The 23,572-nt window shown below is 44.3% G+C and overlaps 1 protein-coding gene across 1 annotated transcript in view; it reads left to right on the top strand.

Annotated features, from left to right (window-relative positions):
• Positions 1–23,572, top strand: part of arid4a (AT-rich interactive domain 4A) — a 101,786-nt gene that overhangs the window by 37,068 nt on the left and 41,146 nt on the right. Inside the window, exons 9-20 of the mRNA XM_083633762.1 lie at positions 1,040–1,119; positions 2,291–2,367; positions 2,482–2,669; positions 7,690–7,762; positions 8,050–8,144; positions 8,349–8,446; positions 13,599–13,833; positions 16,006–16,226; positions 16,395–16,550; positions 17,269–17,353; positions 17,615–17,813; positions 18,041–18,103. Of these exons, the coding sequence (XP_083489888.1) occupies positions 1,040–1,119; positions 2,291–2,367; positions 2,482–2,669; positions 7,690–7,762; positions 8,050–8,144; positions 8,349–8,446; positions 13,599–13,833; positions 16,006–16,226; positions 16,395–16,550; positions 17,269–17,353; positions 17,615–17,813; positions 18,041–18,103 (1,570 nt within the window). The remainder of the gene's footprint in view (positions 1–1,039; positions 1,120–2,290; positions 2,368–2,481; positions 2,670–7,689; positions 7,763–8,049; positions 8,145–8,348; positions 8,447–13,598; positions 13,834–16,005; positions 16,227–16,394; positions 16,551–17,268; positions 17,354–17,614; positions 17,814–18,040; positions 18,104–23,572) is intronic.

Genomic DNA, 23,572 nt, shown 5'->3' with positions numbered 1-23,572 from the left:
TTACCGAATAAAAACCCAGTAAAGCAACATAAAAAAGACCTGAGCACAATTGGGACTTCACTTGAGGAAATGCATCGCAGACAGGGAGTTGTCTTCAATTATTCAATAAAACAATAAAATCATAAAATCAACATCCTACATGGTGTCGAAAGCCAGGGAGAAAGATTAGGCAGGCCTCATCACTGTCGCACTTTAAAAGCCTCCTAAAAACGCACCTTTTCTCCCTGGCTTTCGACACCATGTAGGATGTTGATTTTCTGATTTTATTGTTTTATTGATTTACTACTGTTTTATCGTTTTTTACTGGTTTTAGTGCCGTTTCTTTTGTTTTTACATATTCTTATCTATTTTATTGTTTTAATGTTGCCTATGTTTTTTCTATTTTTATTCCTTTTGAGTTATTCTACGTATTTTTATCTATTTTATTATGCTGCTTATTTCTGTTCTGTTCAGCACTTTGTGCCCCTGTGGCTGTTAAGGCGCTTTATAAATAAAGTTGGATTGGATTCTTCAATGCGGGAGACAGTGATTAATAGGCTATGTGCAACATTAGCGGGCACTTAACGCAGATTATGTGTTTTTAGCAAATCGTTAAAATCGGAGTTTGTTGAATGTCAATGCGACTCATTGTGCCTGTACCATGAGGCTGTATAGTATTGGGCTAGTTCAATGCTCCTATATTGCCTACCATTGTCTTCCATGGCCAAGGGCTCTGTCAACACCTGAATTGCTTTTCTCTACTTTACACGGCAACAGTAGTAAACTGTAGTTGTTCTCAAGAATTCCACTCTGGGACCCGTTTTCATTTTTTCGCGTTTTCACCCCCCAATAACGCCGTCACCGTGTAAAAGGAAGGCACTAACGCTAAAAACGTTTGCCATTTTATGCAGCAAGGGTCGCCGTGTAAACAGGGCCTCAGTTGTAACGATGTGTGTGTGTTTTTAGGTGGTGTCTCTCTCAGCTTTAACGGTGTGTGTGTGTGTGTGTGTTTTTTTAGGTGGTGTCTCTCTCAGCTTTAACGATGTGTGTGTGTTTTTAGGTGGTGTCTCCCAGCTGTAACGAGGAGCTGGTGGTGAAGAAGGAGCAGTGTCTCATCCGCTCCTTCTGCGATGCTAAGTTGTAAGTTTGACTCCTTCAGTCGACTCCTTATCGGGGCTGTTCACACACATCGTTTTATGTGAGGAGAAATGACGTGAGCTTAGCTAGGGCCATACGATTTCCGCAAAATGGAAAAAATTGACAATCATGGAATTTGGTAATAAAAATGGAATCATCTGTAAAACATGGAATATTGCAGAATTTTCCATGATTTCCCTGAAATCGGTTAGAAAAAGTCAGCCTATTATCAAAATCAAAAGTAGGCCTAATTATTGTAGTAACCTAAATGATTTCATAATTGTAAGATAGGCCTAGAGAAATCATTACACCATAAAGCGTTGTGCTGCTGGCCACATCATTCCACAGTAGTATAGTGTCCCACGGTAGTAGTGTTGTTTAAAGCAGCTGGTATAGTAGGCACCGTGACGTTTAGGCACCGCGGTAGACCGCTGGCACCCGTTTTCCATGCAACTCTAGCGAGTACTCGTATATTGAAATTACTTAAAATACCCATCCCTACTTGTTTGTGTGTGTGTTGCTACTGGGAGATGATGTGAACAAAAGGCCGAATTGCAGCGCCCCCTCTGGCAGTATGTTCTCCTGTGGGGCGCAATGACAAAAACCAGACCGAAGCGTTCATCTGATCCCAGGACCTTAGATTTTATTTTACGAGTACTCAAGTACTCTAATACTTTAATAATTTAATGCAGGTACTTGAATATTGAAATTACTTAAATGGCCATCCCTAATCTTAATGTGATTCTGCCTAATGATTATGATGTTATTCAGGTGCAGGGAGTTAGAACATGTTGTCTGTTCACCTGGTAAACAACATATTCTGATGTTGTTTACCAGGTGAACAGTCTGTGTCACTTTAAAATCTGTTTGTGATGCAAATATAACCTGTAGCTTCAGCACTGAGCCAGAGACCACAGGGGCAGCTGGTTTGGACTAGGGCCCTGCACTCTGGCCTGGGCCTGCCTGTTTTTTTGTTTTTAAGCTTGGGACATCATATAGACCTATCAATCAAATAAACTACTAATTTAAGACTACTTATTGGCCGGGCCCGAACACGTAGGGGTCTGGCTAGGGCCTAGATTTGAGGCCCGTGCAGGGCTCTAGTTTGGACTAATGTTTCTAGTAATCTGACGTGATGTTTAGCTGCTCACTCTGCACTCTGTCTCTGTTTCAGTCACACAGTGGCGAGGGGAGACGTTCATGCCGTGAGCGCGGACAGCATTGGCAGGTCGGAGTTCAGCAGCAGGAGAGGTGAGGCCGCGGGGCCGCTGCACCACTGAACCGAGTGGGACAACATTGGTTTTCTTATCTCTCCTCCAATGCATGTGTTTTTGCCCCCCCCCCCCCCCCCCCCCACCTTCCTAGGCCATGCGGAGGCCCAGCTGTTCCTACTGTCGGGGCAGGTCCCGGAGGCCTGGAAGATGGACATGAGCCAGATCCTTGACTCGTCTTCCAGCGATGAGGACGAAGACCAGGAGGACAAAGAGAGCGAGGACGAAGATGAGGACGAAGAGGAGGAGGAGAAGAAGAAGAAGAAACGCATCAAAGAAGAGGTGAGTCTCCTTAAAGGTCACAGGTCACAGCAGCTAGAGGGAACGACGGACTGATCACTGGGTGCGTTTTTGATTGGCAAGTACTTCCCAGCAAAGTGGACTGCACAGGGTATTCAGTCATATTACTTAACATGGCTGAGTACCCTGCCCACCCCCAATACTCAGTCAGGAATTTAATTTATTTTATTTACATTTTAGATTAGTTTCCAGTGAGATCAGACCTGCCAACCTGGACGCATTTTTCGCAGCATGCAGCATGCAGGCCGAGCTGCAGGACAGGCGAGGCCCAGCGAGCGAGAGACTGAGGGAGAGAAAGAGGGAGACCAGAGCAACTGAGGGAGAGAGGAGAGGGGGAGACTGAGGGAGAGAGAGAGTGAGACATTGTGTGTGCGCCAAAAGGCGAGGCCACACAACAGCCGAGCTGCGTGCGAGGCCACGCATGCGAGCTGCAGGGCCGGCGAGGCGTAGCTTCGTGGTCACTACTACTGAAAGACTAGCGATAACCTGACCAATCCAACCAACGAAAGCAACAAGTCTAGCCAATCAAAGGCAGATTAGGGTGGCTGCAGATTACCACAGAAGTCTGCTGATTGAAACAACAAGAAGGAATGCAGTTTAGAATAATTCCTGCTTCACATTTAGTCAACTTCTCTGCAAAGATGCTGATTCTTTAATAAACATGCAGAGTTGGATCAGATTACTTTGAAATGTAGTCAGTTACTGACTACAAATTACATGAAAATCTTTGTAATATGTAACATAATGCCTTGGATTACAAAACAATTAGAATCGAATTTGATTACTTTTGGATTACTTCAAAATCAAACATTGATAATTGTTTTTGACACGGCAAAATGAAGCCCACTTCCTGATATTGTTTGATTCCGTTTGATTGGATGAATGGATTTTCCTGGTGCATTGTGGGAAATCTGTTCAAATCTGGAGCCGCGAATACAGGAAGGGGCGTGAGCGTGGACAGGACTCGGGGGAGTGTCCGAATTGCTCTCTGAAAAACTTCCTCACAGCCACGACAGCCAGCTTGTTCAAGTTGTTGTCATAAATCCCAGTGATGTCATAAATCCCACTGTGACATCATTAGTGATGTCATAAATCCCACTGTGACATCATCAGTGATGTCATAAATCTGACATCAGTGATGCTGGTCTCATTGGCCACACAGCGGAAATCACCTGGTCCCCCATCAGCAGCTTCATGGTTGGAGGACATGATGGGTTTCCTTAAAGAGCGTGGTGCAGGTAAAAAAAAATCCAGTTAGGACTCAAGATTCTTATGAAAATACCCCCAAAAAACAAAAGTAAAACATGCCCCCAAGGCAGAAATATGGAGGAAAACATGGCATTATAATGCACATGTAAAAAAAAACAGGCATCTGTGCAGATAACACCTGTGACTAGGGCTGCACGATATTGGGAAAAACGTATATTGCGATATTTCCCCCACCTGCGATATATATTGCGATATGAAAAATACAGGTATTTTCACCAGATTACCAGAATAGCTCTATTTTAAAGAAAATAATACTTCTAGAATGATTGGAGTGATTTTGTAGAGGAGTCCATCTGATTTTGGAGGGGAAATTAGGTATTTTAATAGTGTGTTTCTCAACCACTGGGCTGTGGCCCACGCCACTGGTAGGCCTCTAACATCAAAATATCAGAATGATAGCCTATCATTTATTTGGGAAGGTGGTCTTCGAAAATGTTTAACAATCAGAAGTGGGCCTTGAATTACAAAAGGTTGAGCTTTGTATAGCTTTGTATCATATTTGTACGATAATTTACCTCCCAACAATGATTTTTTGGCCCTCTGGTACGATAATTCAACACTGCCCAGAATGCATTTCGGCACTGAAGGAGCAGAGAAAACTCTGCGCAGCCATGTTTTCTCCGAAAGGCAACTATTTAGTTTCCCTTTGTTGGGGCTCTATGGATAATATGGCACTTTATGAAGTTTTAATAGTAGTCAAACGTAACTAAGTAATAAATCTAGTTTACCCCCAATATGCAATCGCTTTTTCAAAAAAACGCCTATGTGGAAATATAATTTTGGAGAGCGGACCGACCATCTCAGCTCGTGTAACCCGGCTGCAGAATGGGCTCAGGTGGATGACTTTATCGTCGGAGACGAACGCAAGTGGCACTCACTGGAGCTCAGGAGGAGACCAGTTTTAGCTGCAGAGAGGGGGTGAGAGGAGGTCCGCCTCTCGACGGACAGACAGGCCCGGACAGACGCTGGGCGTACGGAGGTAATGGAGGTAATGATCCGATTGATTATTGTGTATTAAAATCAGCACATGTTGTTATTGCTAGATTTACAGGTTTTTATGTGCATGTGCTAGATGCTTAACAAAAACCAGTCTAGAAGCAGCTATGTGTGGGAGAAAATAAAAAAACAAAAGAGAATCCTAATTGCTACATAAAAGTCCCACATATTAATGCAAAGTGGTGTCTAACCTGCATCATGCTCTTTAAACTAGAAAACATTAAGTTCTCACTAAAAGTTGCTGTTGGAAAATGTACTGATAGATGGGAACCCTTTCTTATGTAAATAGCCTTCAGAGGCTTCCAGCCGAGCAGCAGGTGTAACTCTCCTTCCCTTTTTGTTTTTGTTTTTATGGTTATGGTTTTTGTTTCCTGTATGTATGTGTGTATATGGGAGGGATGGGCGATTACATGTTAGTCTGTGTGTGGGGTGGCTGGTCAGGGGGATTATAAAGTGCTCCATTAAATCTTAAATGGTTGTTAGATGCCATACAACACATGATTTCAACCTGCTCATAGAGTACCCCTTGTTACGTGTTGTAAGTGTATGTGCGTGTGTAAAAAAGAAAATAAAGAAGTGCTTGAAAAATAAATAAAAATAAAGGAACATGCCAACATTTTGGGAGATTTGCCTATTTGCTAGGGATGTCGACCGATGACAGTTTAACCGATAATCGAGCGTTTCAGCATTAACCGATTAATACTATCAGTTAAACGGTAAAAATAAATTGCACGTCCCCTAAACACAGTACCGTTCACATTTGTACTGATACCGGTACGATACCGGTACCTGGAATTCGGTACGGTACCATTTTCGGTACTTTACACGCTCTAATAACAAAAAAAATTATAGTTGTAAAAAAAATAAAAATCCAAACTTCTCAGAGAATCTGATTTTGAGTTTTTTTTTGATTTTGAGAATCTGCATACTAAAGTGTATGGTTGGTATTCACTAAAGCCTTCATATCTCAGGCTCTGTAGCACATAGAAACATAAAATAAAAAGCATTTGAGAGCTTAACCCTTTGGCTTTTCGTATATTTGCCCTAATGTTCATTAAAAAAAGATTTATCTTAACCCCAAAAAATAAAAAGATTCTAATGCATTTAAAAAACTGTTAATAAAGATTATGGCAAATGTAACCCTTCCAAATAAAAAGCCACGGGTTTAAGCTCTCAAATGCTTTTTATTTCATGTTGATAGCTACTATAGAGGCTGAGGAAATACGTTCTGATGAACCCTTGACAATTACTGCAGCAAGAGTAACGTTAGCGATCTCTGTTTTGCAGTCGTCGTGAAGACAGTGAAAAGCCCCGTTATCTAACAACCACAACGGCAGGTGAAACAACTTATCCAGCTAACGCTAGCTAATTAAATAACGTTACCTGATGTTGTGGAAGTCGATGCCTCTCTCAAGTTCCGTCATCATCTTCCTCCAAGACTTCAGCTAATGTTACAGCTGAGGAGGTGCTGCTAACGTTAGCTGCGGTGCGGTGTCTGCTTCATTCCCCCTCAGCCTATCTAAGACGTTACAGTCTTCAGCATTTAGCTAAATATATCTTGTGTTTGACCATGCTTCGTCAAGTTTGAGGTGTTTCCCTGGCCAGCTTTGCAATTCACATCACAAATGTTGCAACCAGTGTTGTCTGAGTCTATCTTGGTAAAGTGTAGCCACATTTTTGGACCGCTTTCGGCTGGTCCTGTTTGTTGATGTTTGCTTTCAGGTGTGTGATGTGCGTGTTGCCTTAAGGTTCCGTTGGAATTTCTATTTTACCCACTCTCTATTACTCAGATGCGTTCAAGTACCGAAATTTGGTACCGTTTGTTTTTATGTGAACTGGTACTCGGTAGTACCGACGTCATTCCGTCGGTGCCTGTAAAAGTACAGAGTTTGGTACCCATCCCTAGTACTCTCCACACTATGAAATAGTAATCCAAAATTATGAGAATCGGTAGTTTTTTAAGTAAATGCATAGCCGGAACTTCTTTCCAAACATGGCCGCCTGGCGCAGTGATATTTAGTAAGGAAAAACAACCAACTAAATATTTCTGTTTATGGAAAATTCTATAAAAGTCAATACCAGTGTATTCACCTTATGTTGCCACGCTTTTTCTCTTCCGTGTAAGACGCAATTGTATTTGTTCTTCTGGTTCAGCGTTAGCCGGCCGGTAAACATCGATAAACTCTGAATGAAGTTCGGCAACATTCAGCAGCTACACTGCGGCCAACTTCAGACATGCTCATAGCGTTACTGCTGCGAGGAGCCAATGGCTGTACCCGGTCGGCATTTAACGTTGGTTACAAAAGCACGTCATCAACAGTGTTTTCTCACTGCCAGTACAGTAGGGGTTGACAGATACTAGCTAGTCCGACCGGTCACAAAGCCAGCGCTCCTCGCTGCTTGTTAAAAATGTCCAAATAGGCGTTATTCTGGTAAACTGGTCACATATTTGGAATGTTACGTTCTCATCCGAAAAAATATTAAAACTTTATAACAGTTTTTTTTTGTGTTGAAAACAGCTTTTTGGCAAGTGTAAAAATGATAAAGGTGAGAGTAATCTACTTCCGGGTCTAAAACCGAATAATGATTGCAAAATGACGTTATGCAGAACCGTCCTGAAAATGATAAGGTGAATACTGTAGTCTAGTTTGTCGATTTATTTTCCCACGGTAATGGTATTATTTTTCCTTTTAGAGGTATTAAACGGGTCTTAAAAGTCATTAATCTGTCTGTGCAGCCAGAGGAGGAGCCTGATCCAGAGGAGAGAGACCTCTTCCTTCAGCAGCTCTACAAGTTCATGGATGACAGAGGTGAGGCAGCAGGACTCCAGACCTAGACCTGATTTAGACCTTATATCTAGTCCCAGGCCTGGATCTGATCTAGACCTTATATCTAGTCCCAGGCCTGGACCAGGATTTAGAGACCCTATATCTAGTCCCAGGCCTGGATCTAATCCTACAGCCAGAGTTGGAACCAGCACTTAAAAGAGCCTGTCTTCTCTTAACATGTTCAGGGTCTGTGCTGATGCTGCTCGTTGCTCCTCCTGTCTTGCTTATCTCTGCCTGTCTCTCTCTCTCTCTGACTGCCTGTCTCTCAGGAACTCCCATCAACAAGCCTCCAGTTCTGGGTTATAAAGACCTGAACCTCTTCAAGCTCTTCAGGCTGGTCTACCATCTGGGAGGATGCCGCAATGTGAGGGACACACACACACAGTGATGTTTGTGATAATTTCTACTGGTAGAGCTGTTTGTGTCACATGATGAAGAGGAGAGCTCCATCTTGTGACACAGCTCTTCCTCATTAAATTCTCTAAGTGTGTATCTTGGTTAACTGAAGTGTGTGTGTGTCTGTGTGTCTGTCTGTGTGTGTGTGTGTGTCTGTGTGTGCGTGCGTCAGATTGAGCATGGGCCAGTATGGAAGCAGGTGTATATGGATCTGGGGATCCCCGTCCTGAACTCTGCAGCCTCCTACAATGTCAAGACGGCCTACAAGAAGTAGGTGTTCCCCCTGCACTACACACATACACACACACGCTGAGGGTAGGGGTCAGGGTGGGAATTACATGGAGGCCATGGCCTTGATTGCCCTTCCTCTGGCTGTGATGCCCAGAGATCCCTGAGGCCACTTTGGCAGTGCCCTGCTACCAACCCGCTACTGTCGGTTGCTTTAATGCATTGCGATTATCCACACCATAACGCATATTAACTGAGTACCTAGAGTGATACGTAAATGGAGAGAAAAAAGGTATTTCAGTCTTCTACCATAGAAAAGTCAAATGGCACACCAGATGCCCAAAATGTGCCCAGATCAAGTCCGCCTGGGCCTACCTGTAGTAAAACATGTGTAAAATTGCTCTGGTTCACTTTCTAAGGATTTGATTTGATACAAGCACTCATAAGATATTACTCTACTGATCCAGAATTGGGCTGCCAACCCATGATTTTCAGGTGGTTTTCATCCAAAATAGTGTTTTGTTTTTTTGGCCGAGCTTGATTTTTTTTTTTTTTTGCCATGTTCTAATTGATTTTACTCTGATACAGTACACTTTTAATTGATTGACACTTCTACAGCAATCTCACAGGTGTTGGCTAGCTTTTGAAAAGAAGAATTTTCAGAAAATACCCTGTAGTTGTGGAGATATACTGTACTCCATTCAGTTTGGGCATGTCATTTTCGGCAGGTGATCTGAAAAATAGGCTTTTAGGGATTAACAGGTTAATGTAGCCTGCCCTATGCAAAGGATGTGTAATTGGCTAATTTTAACACGTATTTCAGAAAAATTGCCCTTCACGATGTCAACCTTTGTGCCCTGCCATGTGGCCTTGTGCCCTAAAAACAATTGCGACGCCAAAGGCCAGATGGCCTTGCTCCTAAAATGAAGAAATTCCCAGCCTGGTAGGGATGTACCAATTTATCGTCCATATATCCGTATCGGCTGATATTGGCCAAATTGTCATTTTAACATTTTTATCGGACCAGAATTTTGCAATTGGCGCATCTCTAATTGCTATGCAGTGCAAAACCAAGCGGTACTACCCAAATTTTAGTTGAGTTGAGCCAGTACTATGCGGTGGAAAAGCGGCTTTACATACCAAATGAGACTGGGCCTTTGTCTTTATATAGGCGTTAGGGGTGAACGTCTCTGACCGATGTTGGTTAAACAGTTAATTTGCAGGTTTTAGCATTATAGAGGAATTAAAAGCTCCTGCCACTGCCAATAGACTCTAGCACATAGTGTATATGGGTGAATGGTTAGAATGTGAACTGCTGAGGTCACCAAGGTTCTCTCCTTGTGGACAAAACTATGGTGCCGCAGCTGAGTAAATTGATGGAAAGTGTATTATGAAAAAATGCTTGGAAGATTGAACTTGGAGAATGACATGGTTAATCAATGAACTGTGGGACCGTTTTAGTGGATATATGTCTAGAGGGAACAACCTAACATTGGGGGGAGGCTGATGGTTTGGAGTGGTGTGTCTGCAGGGGTTTTCATATCCTAATATTGCCCATTGTCCTATTTTTGTATCCAGATAACTGCCTTTCGTGTGTCAGGAGCCGCTTTCACACCGGCCTTGAAAGCGGTAAAATACATGGAAAATGTGATCCGCGCCTCCGATGTGAAAGTTGTGAAAGAGTGATGGTGGATGATTGTGTTACGCCTTTCGTTCCGCCAGTGGACCTAGTCACAGCGCCGGATTACCCTCCAACCCGCCTCCACCTGAAAGCGTAGGAGCGGTGACACGGAACGGTGCAAATGGTCAGCTCATTAAGAATGGTCAGCTCATTAATAAAAGAAAAATACAGGGGAAACCACCTCATGCAGCAAGAAAGGCATAAGTGAAAGTAAAAAAAAAGTAGCCTATATAATCATGACTGCAGGGGCGCCAGGAGGAATGCTCCGTGCCTACACAATAGAGTTAGGTTAGGCTTTATGCTCAAACGATGTTGACATTAGTAGGTAAAATTAACGGCTATAATAATACGCTTCAGAGGACATATCTTAGGCGTGCATAGCTGAAACCAGCTCCAGAACGGCAATCTGTCTAGCTAGCCAGTTGTGCGTTCCCTTACAAAAACTACTAACGTTATAGTAGTCATGTGCATTTATAGCCTATACTACATTACATTACATTACATTACGTCATTTGGCAGACGCTTTTATCCAAAGCGACTCACAATAACACATTTTTGTCAGCAATAGTGCAATCTACTATGGAGCACAGTCTGTGATAACTACAACTTCTGAAGGAACAGTGGTACAAGTTTAGGTTAGTGGTACAAGTTAAGGTTAGTTTTTTTTTTTTTTTTTTTTTTTTGGGTGAAAGAGAGAGAACGAAGTTAGATCAAGAAGGGCCCAGATGGAGCCTGAAAAGGTGCGTCTTTAGTCTTTTCCGAAAGATCGGCAGTGATTCAGCCGTCCTGACCGAAGGTGGAAGCTCGTTCCACCATTGAGGTGCCAGGGACGAGAAGAGTCGAGATCGGGATGAGCGACTTTTGAGCCCCCGTAGCGAAGGAGGGGCGAGGCGACCTGCACTGGTGGAGGAGCGAAGGGAGCGCTGAGAGGTTTGGAACCTGACCATAGATTGCAGGTACAGGGGAGCTGACTGGTGTACTGCCCGGTAGGCCAGTACCAGTGTCTTGAATTTGATGCGGGCCGAGATGGGAAGCCAGTGGAGCTTCTGGAAGAGGGGAGTGACGTGAGAGAATTTGGGTTGGTTGAATACGAGACGGGCTGCAGCGTTCTGAATGAGCTGAAGCGGTCGGATGTCGGTGGCAGGTAGGCCGGCCAGGAGCACGTTGCAGTAGTCCAGGCGGGAGGAGACAAGAGACTGGACCAGGAGTTGAGTCGCTTCTCTTGTGAGAAAGGGACGGATTTTGCGGATGTTGTAGAGAGAGAACCTACAGGAGCGTGCTGTAGCAGCTATGTTGGCTGAGCAGGACAGCTGGTTGTCAAGGATCACCCCAAGGTTCTTAGCTGTTTGGGAGGGAAGTACAGTGGTGTTGTCAATGGAGATGGAGAGATCTACGAGAGGGCAGTCTTTTCCTGGGAGGAAGAGTAGCTCTGTCTTACCAAGGTTGAGCTTGAGGTGGTGGGCAGACATCCAGTCGCCAATGTCTTTGAGGCATGCAGAGATGCGAGCCTCGATTTGAGTGTCTGAGGGGGGAAAGGAAAGGAAAAGCTGGGTGTCGTCAGCATAGCAGTGATAAGAAAAGCCATGAGAAGAGATCACATAGGCAAGAGATCTGATATAGAGAAGGAAAAGTAGGGGAAAAGAAGGAAAAGTAGTATACTATTCCCCCGACGAACGTTATGCAGACTGCAACTGTTTGATATGCGGGCGTCGTCTTTCAGAACGGACGCTAATTAGGCTACTTCATGGGAATAATTTGCTTTACAAAAAACTGGAACCAAAATATAAGAATTAGCCTTGTACCTAATACATGATGGTGCATCTGTGATCCAGAAAGTCGATCAGATGAATATTGAAAGCCTTGTTACCATGCTGCATGTGGAGAACACTTTCGTGTTTTATCACTTTGATGTTCTTAACGACCGCAGCTGCACGTTGGCTGGCATACATCGGCGATGTTTGGTTGTTGAATTAATTTGTTCATCATACAGTAGCCTAGGCTACACTAACCTATGAAAATATTAATTTGGGCTACTAGAGGAGCTGGGGGGAAATGCCTCTGCTCGCCTTTCAATCCGGGAGGGGTGGGTGTCACCTGAAAGCACACCCCAGGACGGGAATGTGGCGGTGCTGCTTGGCTCTGTGTGAAAGCAATTTCTGTGGCGAGGCTGCCGGCTTTGAGGCCCTCCTGAACTGCAATATTGCGCGATCTATGTGTGAAAGCGGCTAATGTCTGTCGGGTTTCCTGCCTGTTTTTTCTTTTTTTGTTTTTGTTTTGTTTTATTTGAGTTGTTGTCGCACTTGACAGAAAATTCAATACAAAAAATGAATTGTAAAAAAAAAGAGAACAGTTTGAGGAATTCCCCCCTTTTTATTGTGTTCGCACTACAGGAACTGTCTGGGAATGGTCATAGTTCTTAGAACGCTGTTTTGAGGAACTTTTTTTAGCTCCTGCTTCAGGGTAGGTACTCTCCCAGCACGAGAGGAACCTGGAGTGACGTAAGTGTACATCAATTGGTCCAGACATAATTCAGTGTATCATGGTGTCTTGAAAAGTATTAAACGTTGATAAATCAATTTTAGGGGAAATTTAGGTCCTAACCATTTGAGAGGTGTTACATTTTGTAACTTGTGCTGATGGTGTTAAATTATATTGTATCGATCGCAGACCCCTGAATTCAATCGATATCATATCGTGGCAGACATATCAGACGATATCAATAAAGTTCTATCTGTGCAAAGAACAACAAATATTTGTCAAGAAAAATGAGCAAGACCATTTGTGAGAGGACTAAGCCTTATTCACTATTAGTTGCTTCAATTTCTCCAAGTGTCTTTTTAATTTGTTGGGTTTCATACTGGCCACTGCCAGTTTTCAGACATAAAACACAGACTGGTCTCTCCTCATCTCCTACCACATTCATTGTGAATCTGAGTAAGATAGGCGTCGTCATATTTAATTCTTGCCTTGTGTTGTTTTGGTTGATTACCGTCACCTGACTCTGTCTTCTTGTTTGTCTCGGAAGCATCGCCTGCTTTTCTTTTTGCCCCTGTCAAATGTCTCTTCATTCTGACTACACACTACACCACCTCCAGAACAGATGCAGTACGGCTGCGAACAGACCTACACTCATGTAATCTGTCAAACTATGCGGGATCCGACTATAATAGAACAGGTGCGTAATTGTATTGCCCATCAATCATGGGCGAGAGTCAATCTAGCTGTTTTACCAGATCCGCAATGCAGCCGTTAACGCATCTGGTGTGGTGTAGCCTACATTGCCTGTTCCACTCCACTCTGTGTCTGAAATGAATGAACGTGAAGTCACTACGCAAGCGCGGTTTGTTTATTCCTCCGCTGTTAAAATGGTCAAAAACATTGGTTCCGTGCTGTATTTCTGTGCCCCACCTGTAATGCCACTGCGCCCCAAACACAGTTTGAATTTGAGAAACACTGCATTAAGCAGTGATGTAGTTACTGTGAGTCTAAACTGTGTCTGTGTGTGTGTGTTAGGTACCTGTACGGGTTTGAGGAGTACTGCCGCTCGGCCTCCATCACCTTCAGAACCGTCCACCACAACAACCCCCGCCCTCCGATTGACGCACCGGCCGATCAGAAGATGGAGAGTGCGGAGCTCAAAGACTCCACAGCATTGAAGGCGGAGCCTGCTGACGAGCCGAGGGAGGAGGCACAGTCAGAGAGCGAGAGAGAAGAGGAGGAGGTGAAGGAGAGACACTCCTCCCCCCGGGTGAGTCTGACGCTTCAGACTAGAGTGGCAACTAACCATTATTTTCATTGTCGATTAATCTGACGTTTATTTTCTCGACTAATCAATTAGTCGTTTGATCTATAAAATGCAGACCTGCCAACCTGCATGCATTTCTCGTAGCGGGCACGCATTTTGCCATCAAAGTACGATACTGGTACTGGTACGATTTGTCAGTTAAAACTACACAAAAGAGCGTTGACGCCTGTGAATTCAATTGTGTATGTGCAGTAACCAAGCGTGTTGTGTGTTGTAAGTCTAATTCTCATGTGGTCAGACCCTCCATGGCTACTGCGAGATTAGCGATAACCTGACCAATCCAACTAACAAAAGTCTAGCCAATGAGAGGCAGGGCGGGTCATGATGACTTCGCCATGCATCATGTGTGCGTGGTGCGAGCCAGCTACTTCCTGTCTGCTGAACTCCGCTGCTGCTTCAGCTTTTTAAAGGATGCAACATTTTGGGAGATTGGCCTATTTGCCATATTCCTGATAGTAAGATGAGAAGATGGATGCCCTTCTCTTCTCTTATGCGGACGACGCCCGCATATCAAACAGCTGCAGTCTGCATAACGTTCATCGGGGGAATAGTATAGGCTATAAATGCACATGACTACTATAACGTTAGTAGTTTTTGTAAGGGAACGCACAACTGGCTAGCTAGACAGATTGCAGTTCTGGAGCTGGTTTCCAGAGGGAATATCCTCAGACCAACTCGCCACAGACAGCTATGCACGCCTAAGATACGTCCTCTGAAGCGTATTATTAGAGCCGTTAATTTTACCTACTAATGTCAACATCGTTTGAGCATAAAGCCTAACCTAACCTTACTCTATTGTGTAGGCACAGAGCATTCCTCCTGGTGCCCCTGCAGTCATGATATGGGGTCATAGCGACCACATATCTGCCCTCCCATAGCCCAAGTAAGCTATAACGTATAAGGTTAAAATTAAATCCATACACGGAACTTACATGGGCAAATGAGACCATCGGCCAGAAGAATGGATATCAATTTGTTATTTCCATGCATGCGCTACCCGGGGGACGGGGGTTACGCTACGGGGAGAAGGGAAGCCCCCACCCCGGCGGCCACTCACCAGGAAAGGCCGCGGTTCGCTAAACCCCTGCATCCGGCCTAGCGGAGCCGACGTAACACGCAACTACAAGAGCTTCCCGAGCAGCGGACCTTTTCTCTCTCAAAACAATTGAAAACCACCGTCATGTTAAGGCTGAGCAAGGAGATGGATTTTATTTCACCAGAGCCAAAGGCAGCAACACAAAAGACTGATGGAAATAACAGAAGAGAAGATAAGTCCCACTAAACTGGTATCCAGCATTGACAGACAGTATCCAGGCACAGTCAGTAGACACGATTCTGCCTGACCAATCAGTCGCCTGCAGTGTTTTCACGTCACCTTATGGTACCGTGTCCACAGCCCTGGAACCCAGACAAAGCAGGGACGAAAACTAGCATGACTCAACCCGGGCTGTCCAGGTTTTTGACTGGTGGAGACAAAAAAGCGAGTCGGGCGGGGCCACGCTAATACCAGCGGTGGAAATGGGCTATAAAAGGCTGGAAGTGAAACAGGTGCAAGCAAGACATTGATTAGAGCCCCGGGACTGGACCCATTTAGGTTTTCCAGTCCCGGGGCTCTAATCAATGTCTTGCTTGCACCTGTTTCACTTCCTGCCTTTTAGACACGAACTGGCTGATTTGGGTGGGATGTGAAATAGGCTAATGGGGGAGAGTGCCTCAAAGCTCCTGAAACACACACACACACACACGCCTGAAATAAAATCAGTCTCCTTGCTTAGCCTCAACAGACGGTATCTAGTGTACTAAAGCTGCACTGCTTACTTCACAACCTGGTGTGATTTATTACAGTCTGGACTGGAACCATGGTAATTGATGTCAGAGTGATGTCAGAGTGATGCAGACAAGAGTGAGCTCAGTGCAGGCTGGGCTTTTCTTTCTCACTGAGACGAACAGGATTTCACTGCTCCATACTAACTCTGCTTGTTCTGTCTCCATCTTTCTGTCTCTCTTCTTGTCTTTCTATCATTCTCTCTATCTCTGTCCTATCTCTCTTTCTGTCATCTATCTTTTTGTCTCCTTATATTACTGTCTCTCTCCTTCGTTCTGTCTCTCTCTCAGGGGAGGAGGTGTATGGGGAGTCAGGGGAAGCCGGAGATAGAGTCGTCCAGACTGGAGAAGAGAGGGGGAGGGGGGGAGACCAGCGGGGAGGACCTGCGGGAGGCCAGGAGGCGGAGCCAGCGCAGACTGGACGACTCAGAGAAGGGCTCCGAGGAGGAGGAGGACGACAACGACGAAGAGGACGAAGAGGACGAAGACCTGGAGAGGAGGAGAGGAGACAGGTGAGGAGGGGAGGAAAGGAGGAGAAGAGAGAAGACTGGTGAGGAGAGGAGCTGCACAGGAGCACTGAGACTGGATCTGACCTGTGCTGTGTGTGTGTGTGTGTGTGTGTGTGTGTGTGTGTGTGTGTGTGTGTGTGTGTGTGTGTGTGTGTGTGTGTGTGTGAGCAGTGAGGATGAGGACACACACCCGCTGATGGGGACGAAGGTGAGGGTGAAGTATGGCAGAGGAAAGACCCAGAAGATCTACGAAGCCAGCATCAAGAACACAGACACAGACGACGGAGTGCAGCTCTACCTGGTGCACTACTACGGCTGGAACATCAGGTATGCGTGGTGTGCGTCTGTGACTGATCTTCCTTCAACAGAGGGTTCCCACGCAGGTCTGGAAAAGTATTAAAAATTAATTTGGTAATTTCCAGTTCTTGAATAGTTTGGGAATTATAAAAAAATGCCTGGAAAATGTGGTTCAGGTCCGATACACCCATCATTCTAGCTTTGATGTTTTGAACCGCTTTGAGTCCACAGTTTGTGTTGATGATCAGAATAATGTTCCAAGGGATGCTCTTATGACTCAGCTGCTGTCGGTATGCATTATATCAAATACCCTGCACCAAAGTCACCTCCATTCAAGAACATAAGGTCGGCCTGGAAAAATATGGAAAGCATATAGGAACCCTGCCAATCATCTCACACATTCTGATATTTGTGGCTGTGAATAAAAGTATTTATACAGTGATATGACCTAGTTAGCAGGGCCAAGATGTCTATCTGCCCCTAGATCATATTGAACCCCAGACATCTTCAAAACAAATCAAATTCTGTTAAAATTATAGGATTCTTTATTGAAAATTGCAGGAACCCTCTAAATAAGATTTGGAAAAACTGACACGTGCCCTTAGGAAATTATTGATTACTTTTGTTCTTTTATTGAAATTTTTCAATATTTCCTGTTTTGTCTGTGAAGGGGTTATGTAGCATTTTGCAGATGAGTTTTGTCCTGGATATAGTGTCTGTCCTGATTGAGCTGGTTGTGGGTCTGCAGGTACGATGAGTGGGTGAAGGCCGACCGTATCATCTGGCCCGTGGAGAAAGGCAAGAAGAAACTCAAGCTGTGGAAGAAAATCAAGGTGGGATGTTAACAGAGAATCTGTTAAAAAAATTCTGTTGGCTGGTTCATGTAACTGGATCAAACTGTAAACCGGTGAACCCAGCGAGGAATGATGATGCTGAGAAAGGTTTCGCACGCTGGACTGTCCTTTGATGTCACTTCCTCTTGGCTGTCTGACCAATGCAACAGCAGCTAGCAGTGGCTCTGTCTTTCTCTGTTTAGAAGAGAATAGTTTTTCATCTGTTGACCATAGTCTGACTGTGCCCTCTCTCCTCAGCAGATCTCTCCTCAGCTAACCAAAGAGGAGGGTGAGGAGGAGAAGGCATGGAAGCCAGGCGGCATGCAGCGGGGTCGTCCTCAGGTCAGGACCACGCCCACCGGCCCGGGCGGACGCAGCATCTCTAACACCCCCAGCACCGAGGGCCGGTCGGGGAACAGGAGCGGCAGGACGGAGCCGTCCAGCATGGCCAATGGAGACGGTAAGGAGTGGATGAAAATGAAAACTGATACTATTTTAATGAATAATAGAGCGAAATTACTCAGAGAATAATGAGGGGCTTAACATTGATCCCTGGGGAACACCGCAAGAAACATGGGGCAACAGAGGAGTAGGCTTCTCCAACTCTGAGAAACTTCTGTCAAGCACCGTGTGGTTCCTTCACTCCTGTCTGGCATGTGTTGTTGATGTCTGTTCTCCTCTCACCAGACACACCAAGGAGGAGAACCAGGAGAACGTCTGGCATGTACGACTCCGACCGAGCTTCCAACGGTGAGAGAACAACAGATCCATAAGCCTATGATACACTAGACAACTTTGAAAATGTTCACAGATTATGAAAAGAGTGGGGAGTATACAGTACCCGACTGGTTCTTGAAGATTTTTATGACAACTGAAAAACTGGGAGTCATACACTACACGACTGCCTCAGACGAGGGACCATACACTACAGGACTTGTCACAGCAACTGAGCCCAACTGAACACAGCAAGCTCACGTGAAAACAATGAGCTCTCGTGGCTACTAGGGCTGTCACTTTTCATTCGAAATTCGAATGCAACTTTGAATGTGGGGGAGGGGTTCGTGTTTGATATGTAAATTGACTGTTCGATTTTTTTTTTTTTTTTTTTTTTTATGAACCAAAATTAACCAACTGCTGCTTGCTGGTAATGTTAATCCCATGTCAGAAAAAGTCTCCAGATTTGTCGCGTTAGTCTCTTCTGAGAAGATTGTCTCCAGGGTCTGAAAAGTTGTCTCGAGTTGGATGCAGCCAAGTTTGTGAGGCAGTGTTGTGACTGTGAGCGTCCAAGCTAACACGTCGGGCTGATGCCCGGTGGCCTGGACTGAATTTTTTTTTGAATTTTTTTCCGAATATATTCAAACGAATTTCGGGCAATTAAAGTTCGTTCGAACTTTATTTTGGGAAAAAGTGACAGCCCTAGTGGCTACTAACCATACGGGAAGCTAGACGATTTTACTTTAAACATAAAAGCACTAATTTATTACTGCATTACTCACTACGGTTTAAAATGTACTTGTTGAAGGCACAACATTATGTTATTTTAAAACAGGTTTCTCTGAAAATGTTTTCTTTAATTTCTCTTTGGTACTTGGAGTATTTCAGATCACACACACACAAAAAAACACATTGCAATGCTACTTTTATTTTGAAAGTTGTAACGGGAAGTTTCCATTTTCTTCTGACTGACTTGACAACTGTGAGCAAACAGTTTTTGGCGTGTTGTCTTTGATGTTGATGTTGTAATTAAGGGGCCCTTTACACGAGGACAGTTTCTGAAAGAAACGACACAATAGGGTTTCCTTCACACCTTTTCCTTCACACCTTCTCCCTGTTTACATGAGCGCTGTTGAATTTTTAAAACGCCGTAATGTACATGCCAGGTCGCTAGGTGGCAGTGTGATCACCTTATTCTTTGCCCATACAAGGACGCTTACTGCATGACGTAATTTCGCTTTAAACGCGGAAGTAGAATACACTTTCCGCAGTCATTTAGATTTGCCAAAAAGCTTTTTTCAAGCAAAAAAAAACCCCCAAACTGTTAAAGTTTTAATATTTGTCGGGTGAGAATGTAACATATATGTGACCAGTTTATCAGAATAACGCCTATTGGAAATCTTTAACGAGCAGCGAGGACCGGGAGCGCTGACGGTGATCTGTCAAACTGCTGCTACTGGCAGTGAGAAAACACTGTCGATGTGCTTTGTAACTACAGCCATCGGCTCCTCACAGCAGTAAAGTTCTGAACATGTAACTGAAGTTGGCCGCAGTGTAGCTTAATTCTGAATGTTGCCAAACTTCATTCATACTGACGTTTTATTTGGTTGTCAACTCGCGCACGGCTATGTCGTAATCGCGTGTGTCGCGTGTGCAGGCACGTCAGAGTTTCTGAAATGTGCTGTTCCAAAGCGATTACATGGAGCGGGAAGCGGGAAGCGTATCAAACAATTCCACTCTAGAGGGTGGTTTCAAAATGTGTCGTTTCCTAAGCGCGAATTTGCCGTCGCCTTCGTAACGGGAGGCACTAACGATAAAATAATTCCCCGTTTCCATAGGAAACAATCCTCGTGTAAAGTGCCCCTAAGTCTTCCACCCGTCCCTGTATTATTCACATGTGCCTTGGTATCAGAAATATGTATTGTATGAAGAATGACTTGCTGTTTGACTGCTTTTACCTCAATATCCAATGAAAAAATTGGATATTGACAGGATCCATATGCATGGGAGTTGTTGATGAGTTTACACTACGCGACTGCATGGCCCGAAAATTAACTTTTTGACTCACAAGCCAAGTGGCGGGTAGATGGAAAAAATCCACTCACCAAGCATATTTTTTTACCGGCCAAAATAATAAATTGCATTTTTGTCACATACATATATCTAGGGCTGTCCAGAATACCATATTTAGAGCGTCGACGCTTCAGGGAGATAAAATCGATCATAATCGAAGCTTCTACTTTCTGGGGGGTCACAAAAAAGGAAGAAATCCGGTAACGTTGTGCGCGTTCTCGGCTGTGGCGATCCCACTGAGTAGTGGCTCGAATATCACAACAACAGTGCTGTGACAGACAGTAGGCAACACACTAAAGCCAACCGGAGGAACAAACAAACATGTAGTTGTAGGCTTAGGGTTCGTACGGTCATGGAAAAACCTGGAAAATCATGGAAATTTAAAATCAATTTCCAGGTCATGGAAAGGTTTTGGAAAAAAATTGAATCCTCAAAAGTTTTGGAAAAGTCATGGAAATTTGTTTAATAAATATTTTCATGATGTTCATTTACGCTGAGTTTAAAATAATTTGCGTGCTTAAAAAAAAGTAACGTTACATGTATGTGACAGCGCCGCGGGGTAGTTAGTGTGTGTGTGTGCAGCTGGCGATGATATTGGCTGGCAGTGCCGAGTGCTCTGACTCCCAGCCGTGGGCGTTCCCCCCTCCTCTCTCACTCAGTGCTGTAGCTAGCGAGCTCAGCACAACAAACATGGCTGCTCTGAGTCTGACCACACGCGGTCTTGTCTTGGACTGTACATGCACAGCGATCGAATTATGGAATTATTTTTGCATACGTTACGTTGCTGACAAGGGAAGCTCACGCACGGACACAACTTAGCCCATCCGTAAACGATGTCTAAATGTGTGCAGGCGAATGGAGCCGACACGTCCAGCTTGGCCAAACGCCCCACCTTGTTCAAAGAGCAACAGGTTAGCGAATTACATACCCTCAAATAAGTCGTCAAATGTTCAACTTTTTTTCAGCTTAAAATGCCTAGAGCGCTCCGCCAAAACAACTAGATGCCACCAGCGTTTAAGTGCCAGGTGCATTCCTTAAAAGAGGAGTGCGCTTAGCGCGTCCTTTGATAGATGAATGCATTGCAGAAAGACGCTGGCAGCTCAAATGAGCCTGTTGTGTGTGAACGCCGCCTAATGTTACTCACACTGGATTGAAAATTAGGAAAGAAGTTTACGAAGTTTCATATTTACACATGGCCTCTTTCAGGTCCGCAGACCGCAGCTCACCGTCTGTGTGCTCCCTGGCTGCTGGGTACGTTTGTTTGTGCTCACGGCGCATGCCGGTGTCAGTTCCCTGACAGTGTTGGCCCGAAGGACCCCGCCCAGACAGAAAACTAGAGACGGTCTCACAAAGCTACACCTCTTGTTAGCCAGCTGTGCACCAAAACACACAGTTTTAATTTTACATGATCACTATTTTGGGGCTCGCCACGTGGCGGGTAGACCCCTGAGCATCACTCGCCAAATGTAAAATCTAGTCGCCATTGGCACTTGGCTAATTGCGGGTCCTGCGTGACTGTGTCCAGAGTCGGCTTGAAAATTCAAACATGTTTGATATAATCTGACTGGCGTCAGGAGGCAGTATGCACTTGGCGATTTTAATCTGTACTAGGGATGTTCATTTTGAAAATTTTCCAAAATCGATAATCGGTGAAAATTAACGATCAATTATCGATTATCGATCATATTAATACTTAGACAATTTTCAATTTTCAATTTTTTTTTTACAAAATGAATGCCTATGGCAGAAAATACGAAAGACAACGTGTTCTCCTCAATGAACTCTTTATTTCAATATGTCTCCTCTCCAACACTGCTGTCCCCGGCGCATGCCGGTGTGAATTTCCCATGTTTAAAACAGTTTTGTTGGCACAAAGGCCCGTGCCCAGCCAGAAAACTAGAGACTATATGAAGCTCCACCTCACGTTAGTCGGCTGTGCAATGGAGTGGGGCGAGGAGGAACGAATTCCACCCAAACCTAGTCCAATTTTTTTTTTTTTTTTTTTTTTTAATAATTAAAAAATAGATCCAAATGCCACAGGATCGATTCGATTCCAATCCTTAAAGATCAATTGTCGATTTTCGATAATTGATGAACATCCCTAATCTGTACCCCATCATACACTAACAGATTTTGGTGCCGACTGGCACAACAACTGCAGACTAGTGTAGAAAAAGACTGTGCCCAACTGGAAATCCTGTGCAAAATCGGGGGAATCATCTTGTAATGTAACTTCAGCTTTAGGGATGTGCATTTCAAGCATATTCACTGGGAACTATTCGTCCATTCTTCGAATATCGCTGAGGATCACCTCAGTCCTATGACAAGAGAAAACTGAGCCTCCCAGCCGGCTGCAGGCATCTCTCTCGGGTAAGACGCTAATCCGGTGCTGGTTTTCTTCCAAATCTACTAGTGATATTTTAAAGTATTTAGTCGTATTATATTTTAGGGTCTGCTTTTTCCTGTCGCAAGCGTACTGTAGCATGGGACAGGAGTGTGAACATGCAGTTAAGCAACAATTGCTTCCTGATTAGGAGATGGTAAAAAATAAATAAAAATACTGATAGCAATACCGTTCATCGAGACGCTTATTGATACTCCGGTACTGACCAATCAGGAACCAGTACCAATTTGAACCGGTCCTCGGTACCGACCCCAAGTCCCCACTACACAACACTTCACTTCCAAGAATTCCACAGTCATTCTCCACAATGCTATGCTTTTAAAGAGAGCTATACCTGTAACACCAGCTACCGATTAGGCCCCATAGAGACACCGGTAAAAAACAAGGGAAATATAAGACAAGACTATAGTCGCTTAAACGGTTAGATTTTTTTGAAAATCATGACCCATCCCTAAACTAGATTATCCATACACATTATCAGCTACACTGAGTTTTCTCTGCTGTTTCCTCTTAGGATCTTAGTGAGTATCATCTAATCCAGTGGTTCCCAAACTTAGAATTCAAATAGGGTCGGCTGAAATAATAATAATAATACCACACACAATTTAATATTACCGAAGATGGTTTTGTGATAATCTCTAAGATTTCAGTTTTGTTCTCTTGGGTGACACCTATTTGCAGGTGAGATCCAAACTGTAATGTCACATAATAGGGTCTTTCACACCGGCCTTGAAAGCTGAAAAATGCACGGAAATTAGGATTCGCGGCTCTGATGTGAAAGGCATGAACGCGCGTTGGTGGGTAATTCTTGTACGCCTTTTGTCCCGGCACCAAAGGTTGTCACATCGCCGTATTGGCGGACAACCCGCCTCCACCTGAAAGCGTCGGAGCAGCAAGGCGGAACAGTGTGAATGTTTCATAAAACATTACAGGGGAAATCACCTCATGCAGCAAGGACAGTGAAAGTAAAAAAAGTAGCCTATACAATCATGCGCCAGGAGGAATGCTCCGTGCCTGTGTAGTAGGTT

Source organism: Poromitra crassiceps (assembly GCF_964638095.1).
Source record: "Poromitra crassiceps genome assembly, chromosome: 3".
Classification (NCBI taxonomy): Eukaryota; Metazoa; Chordata; class Actinopteri; order Beryciformes; family Melamphaidae; genus Poromitra; species Poromitra crassiceps.
The sequence above is the reverse complement of the archived record's forward strand: the minus strand, read 5'-3'. Positions and strand labels throughout refer to the sequence as shown.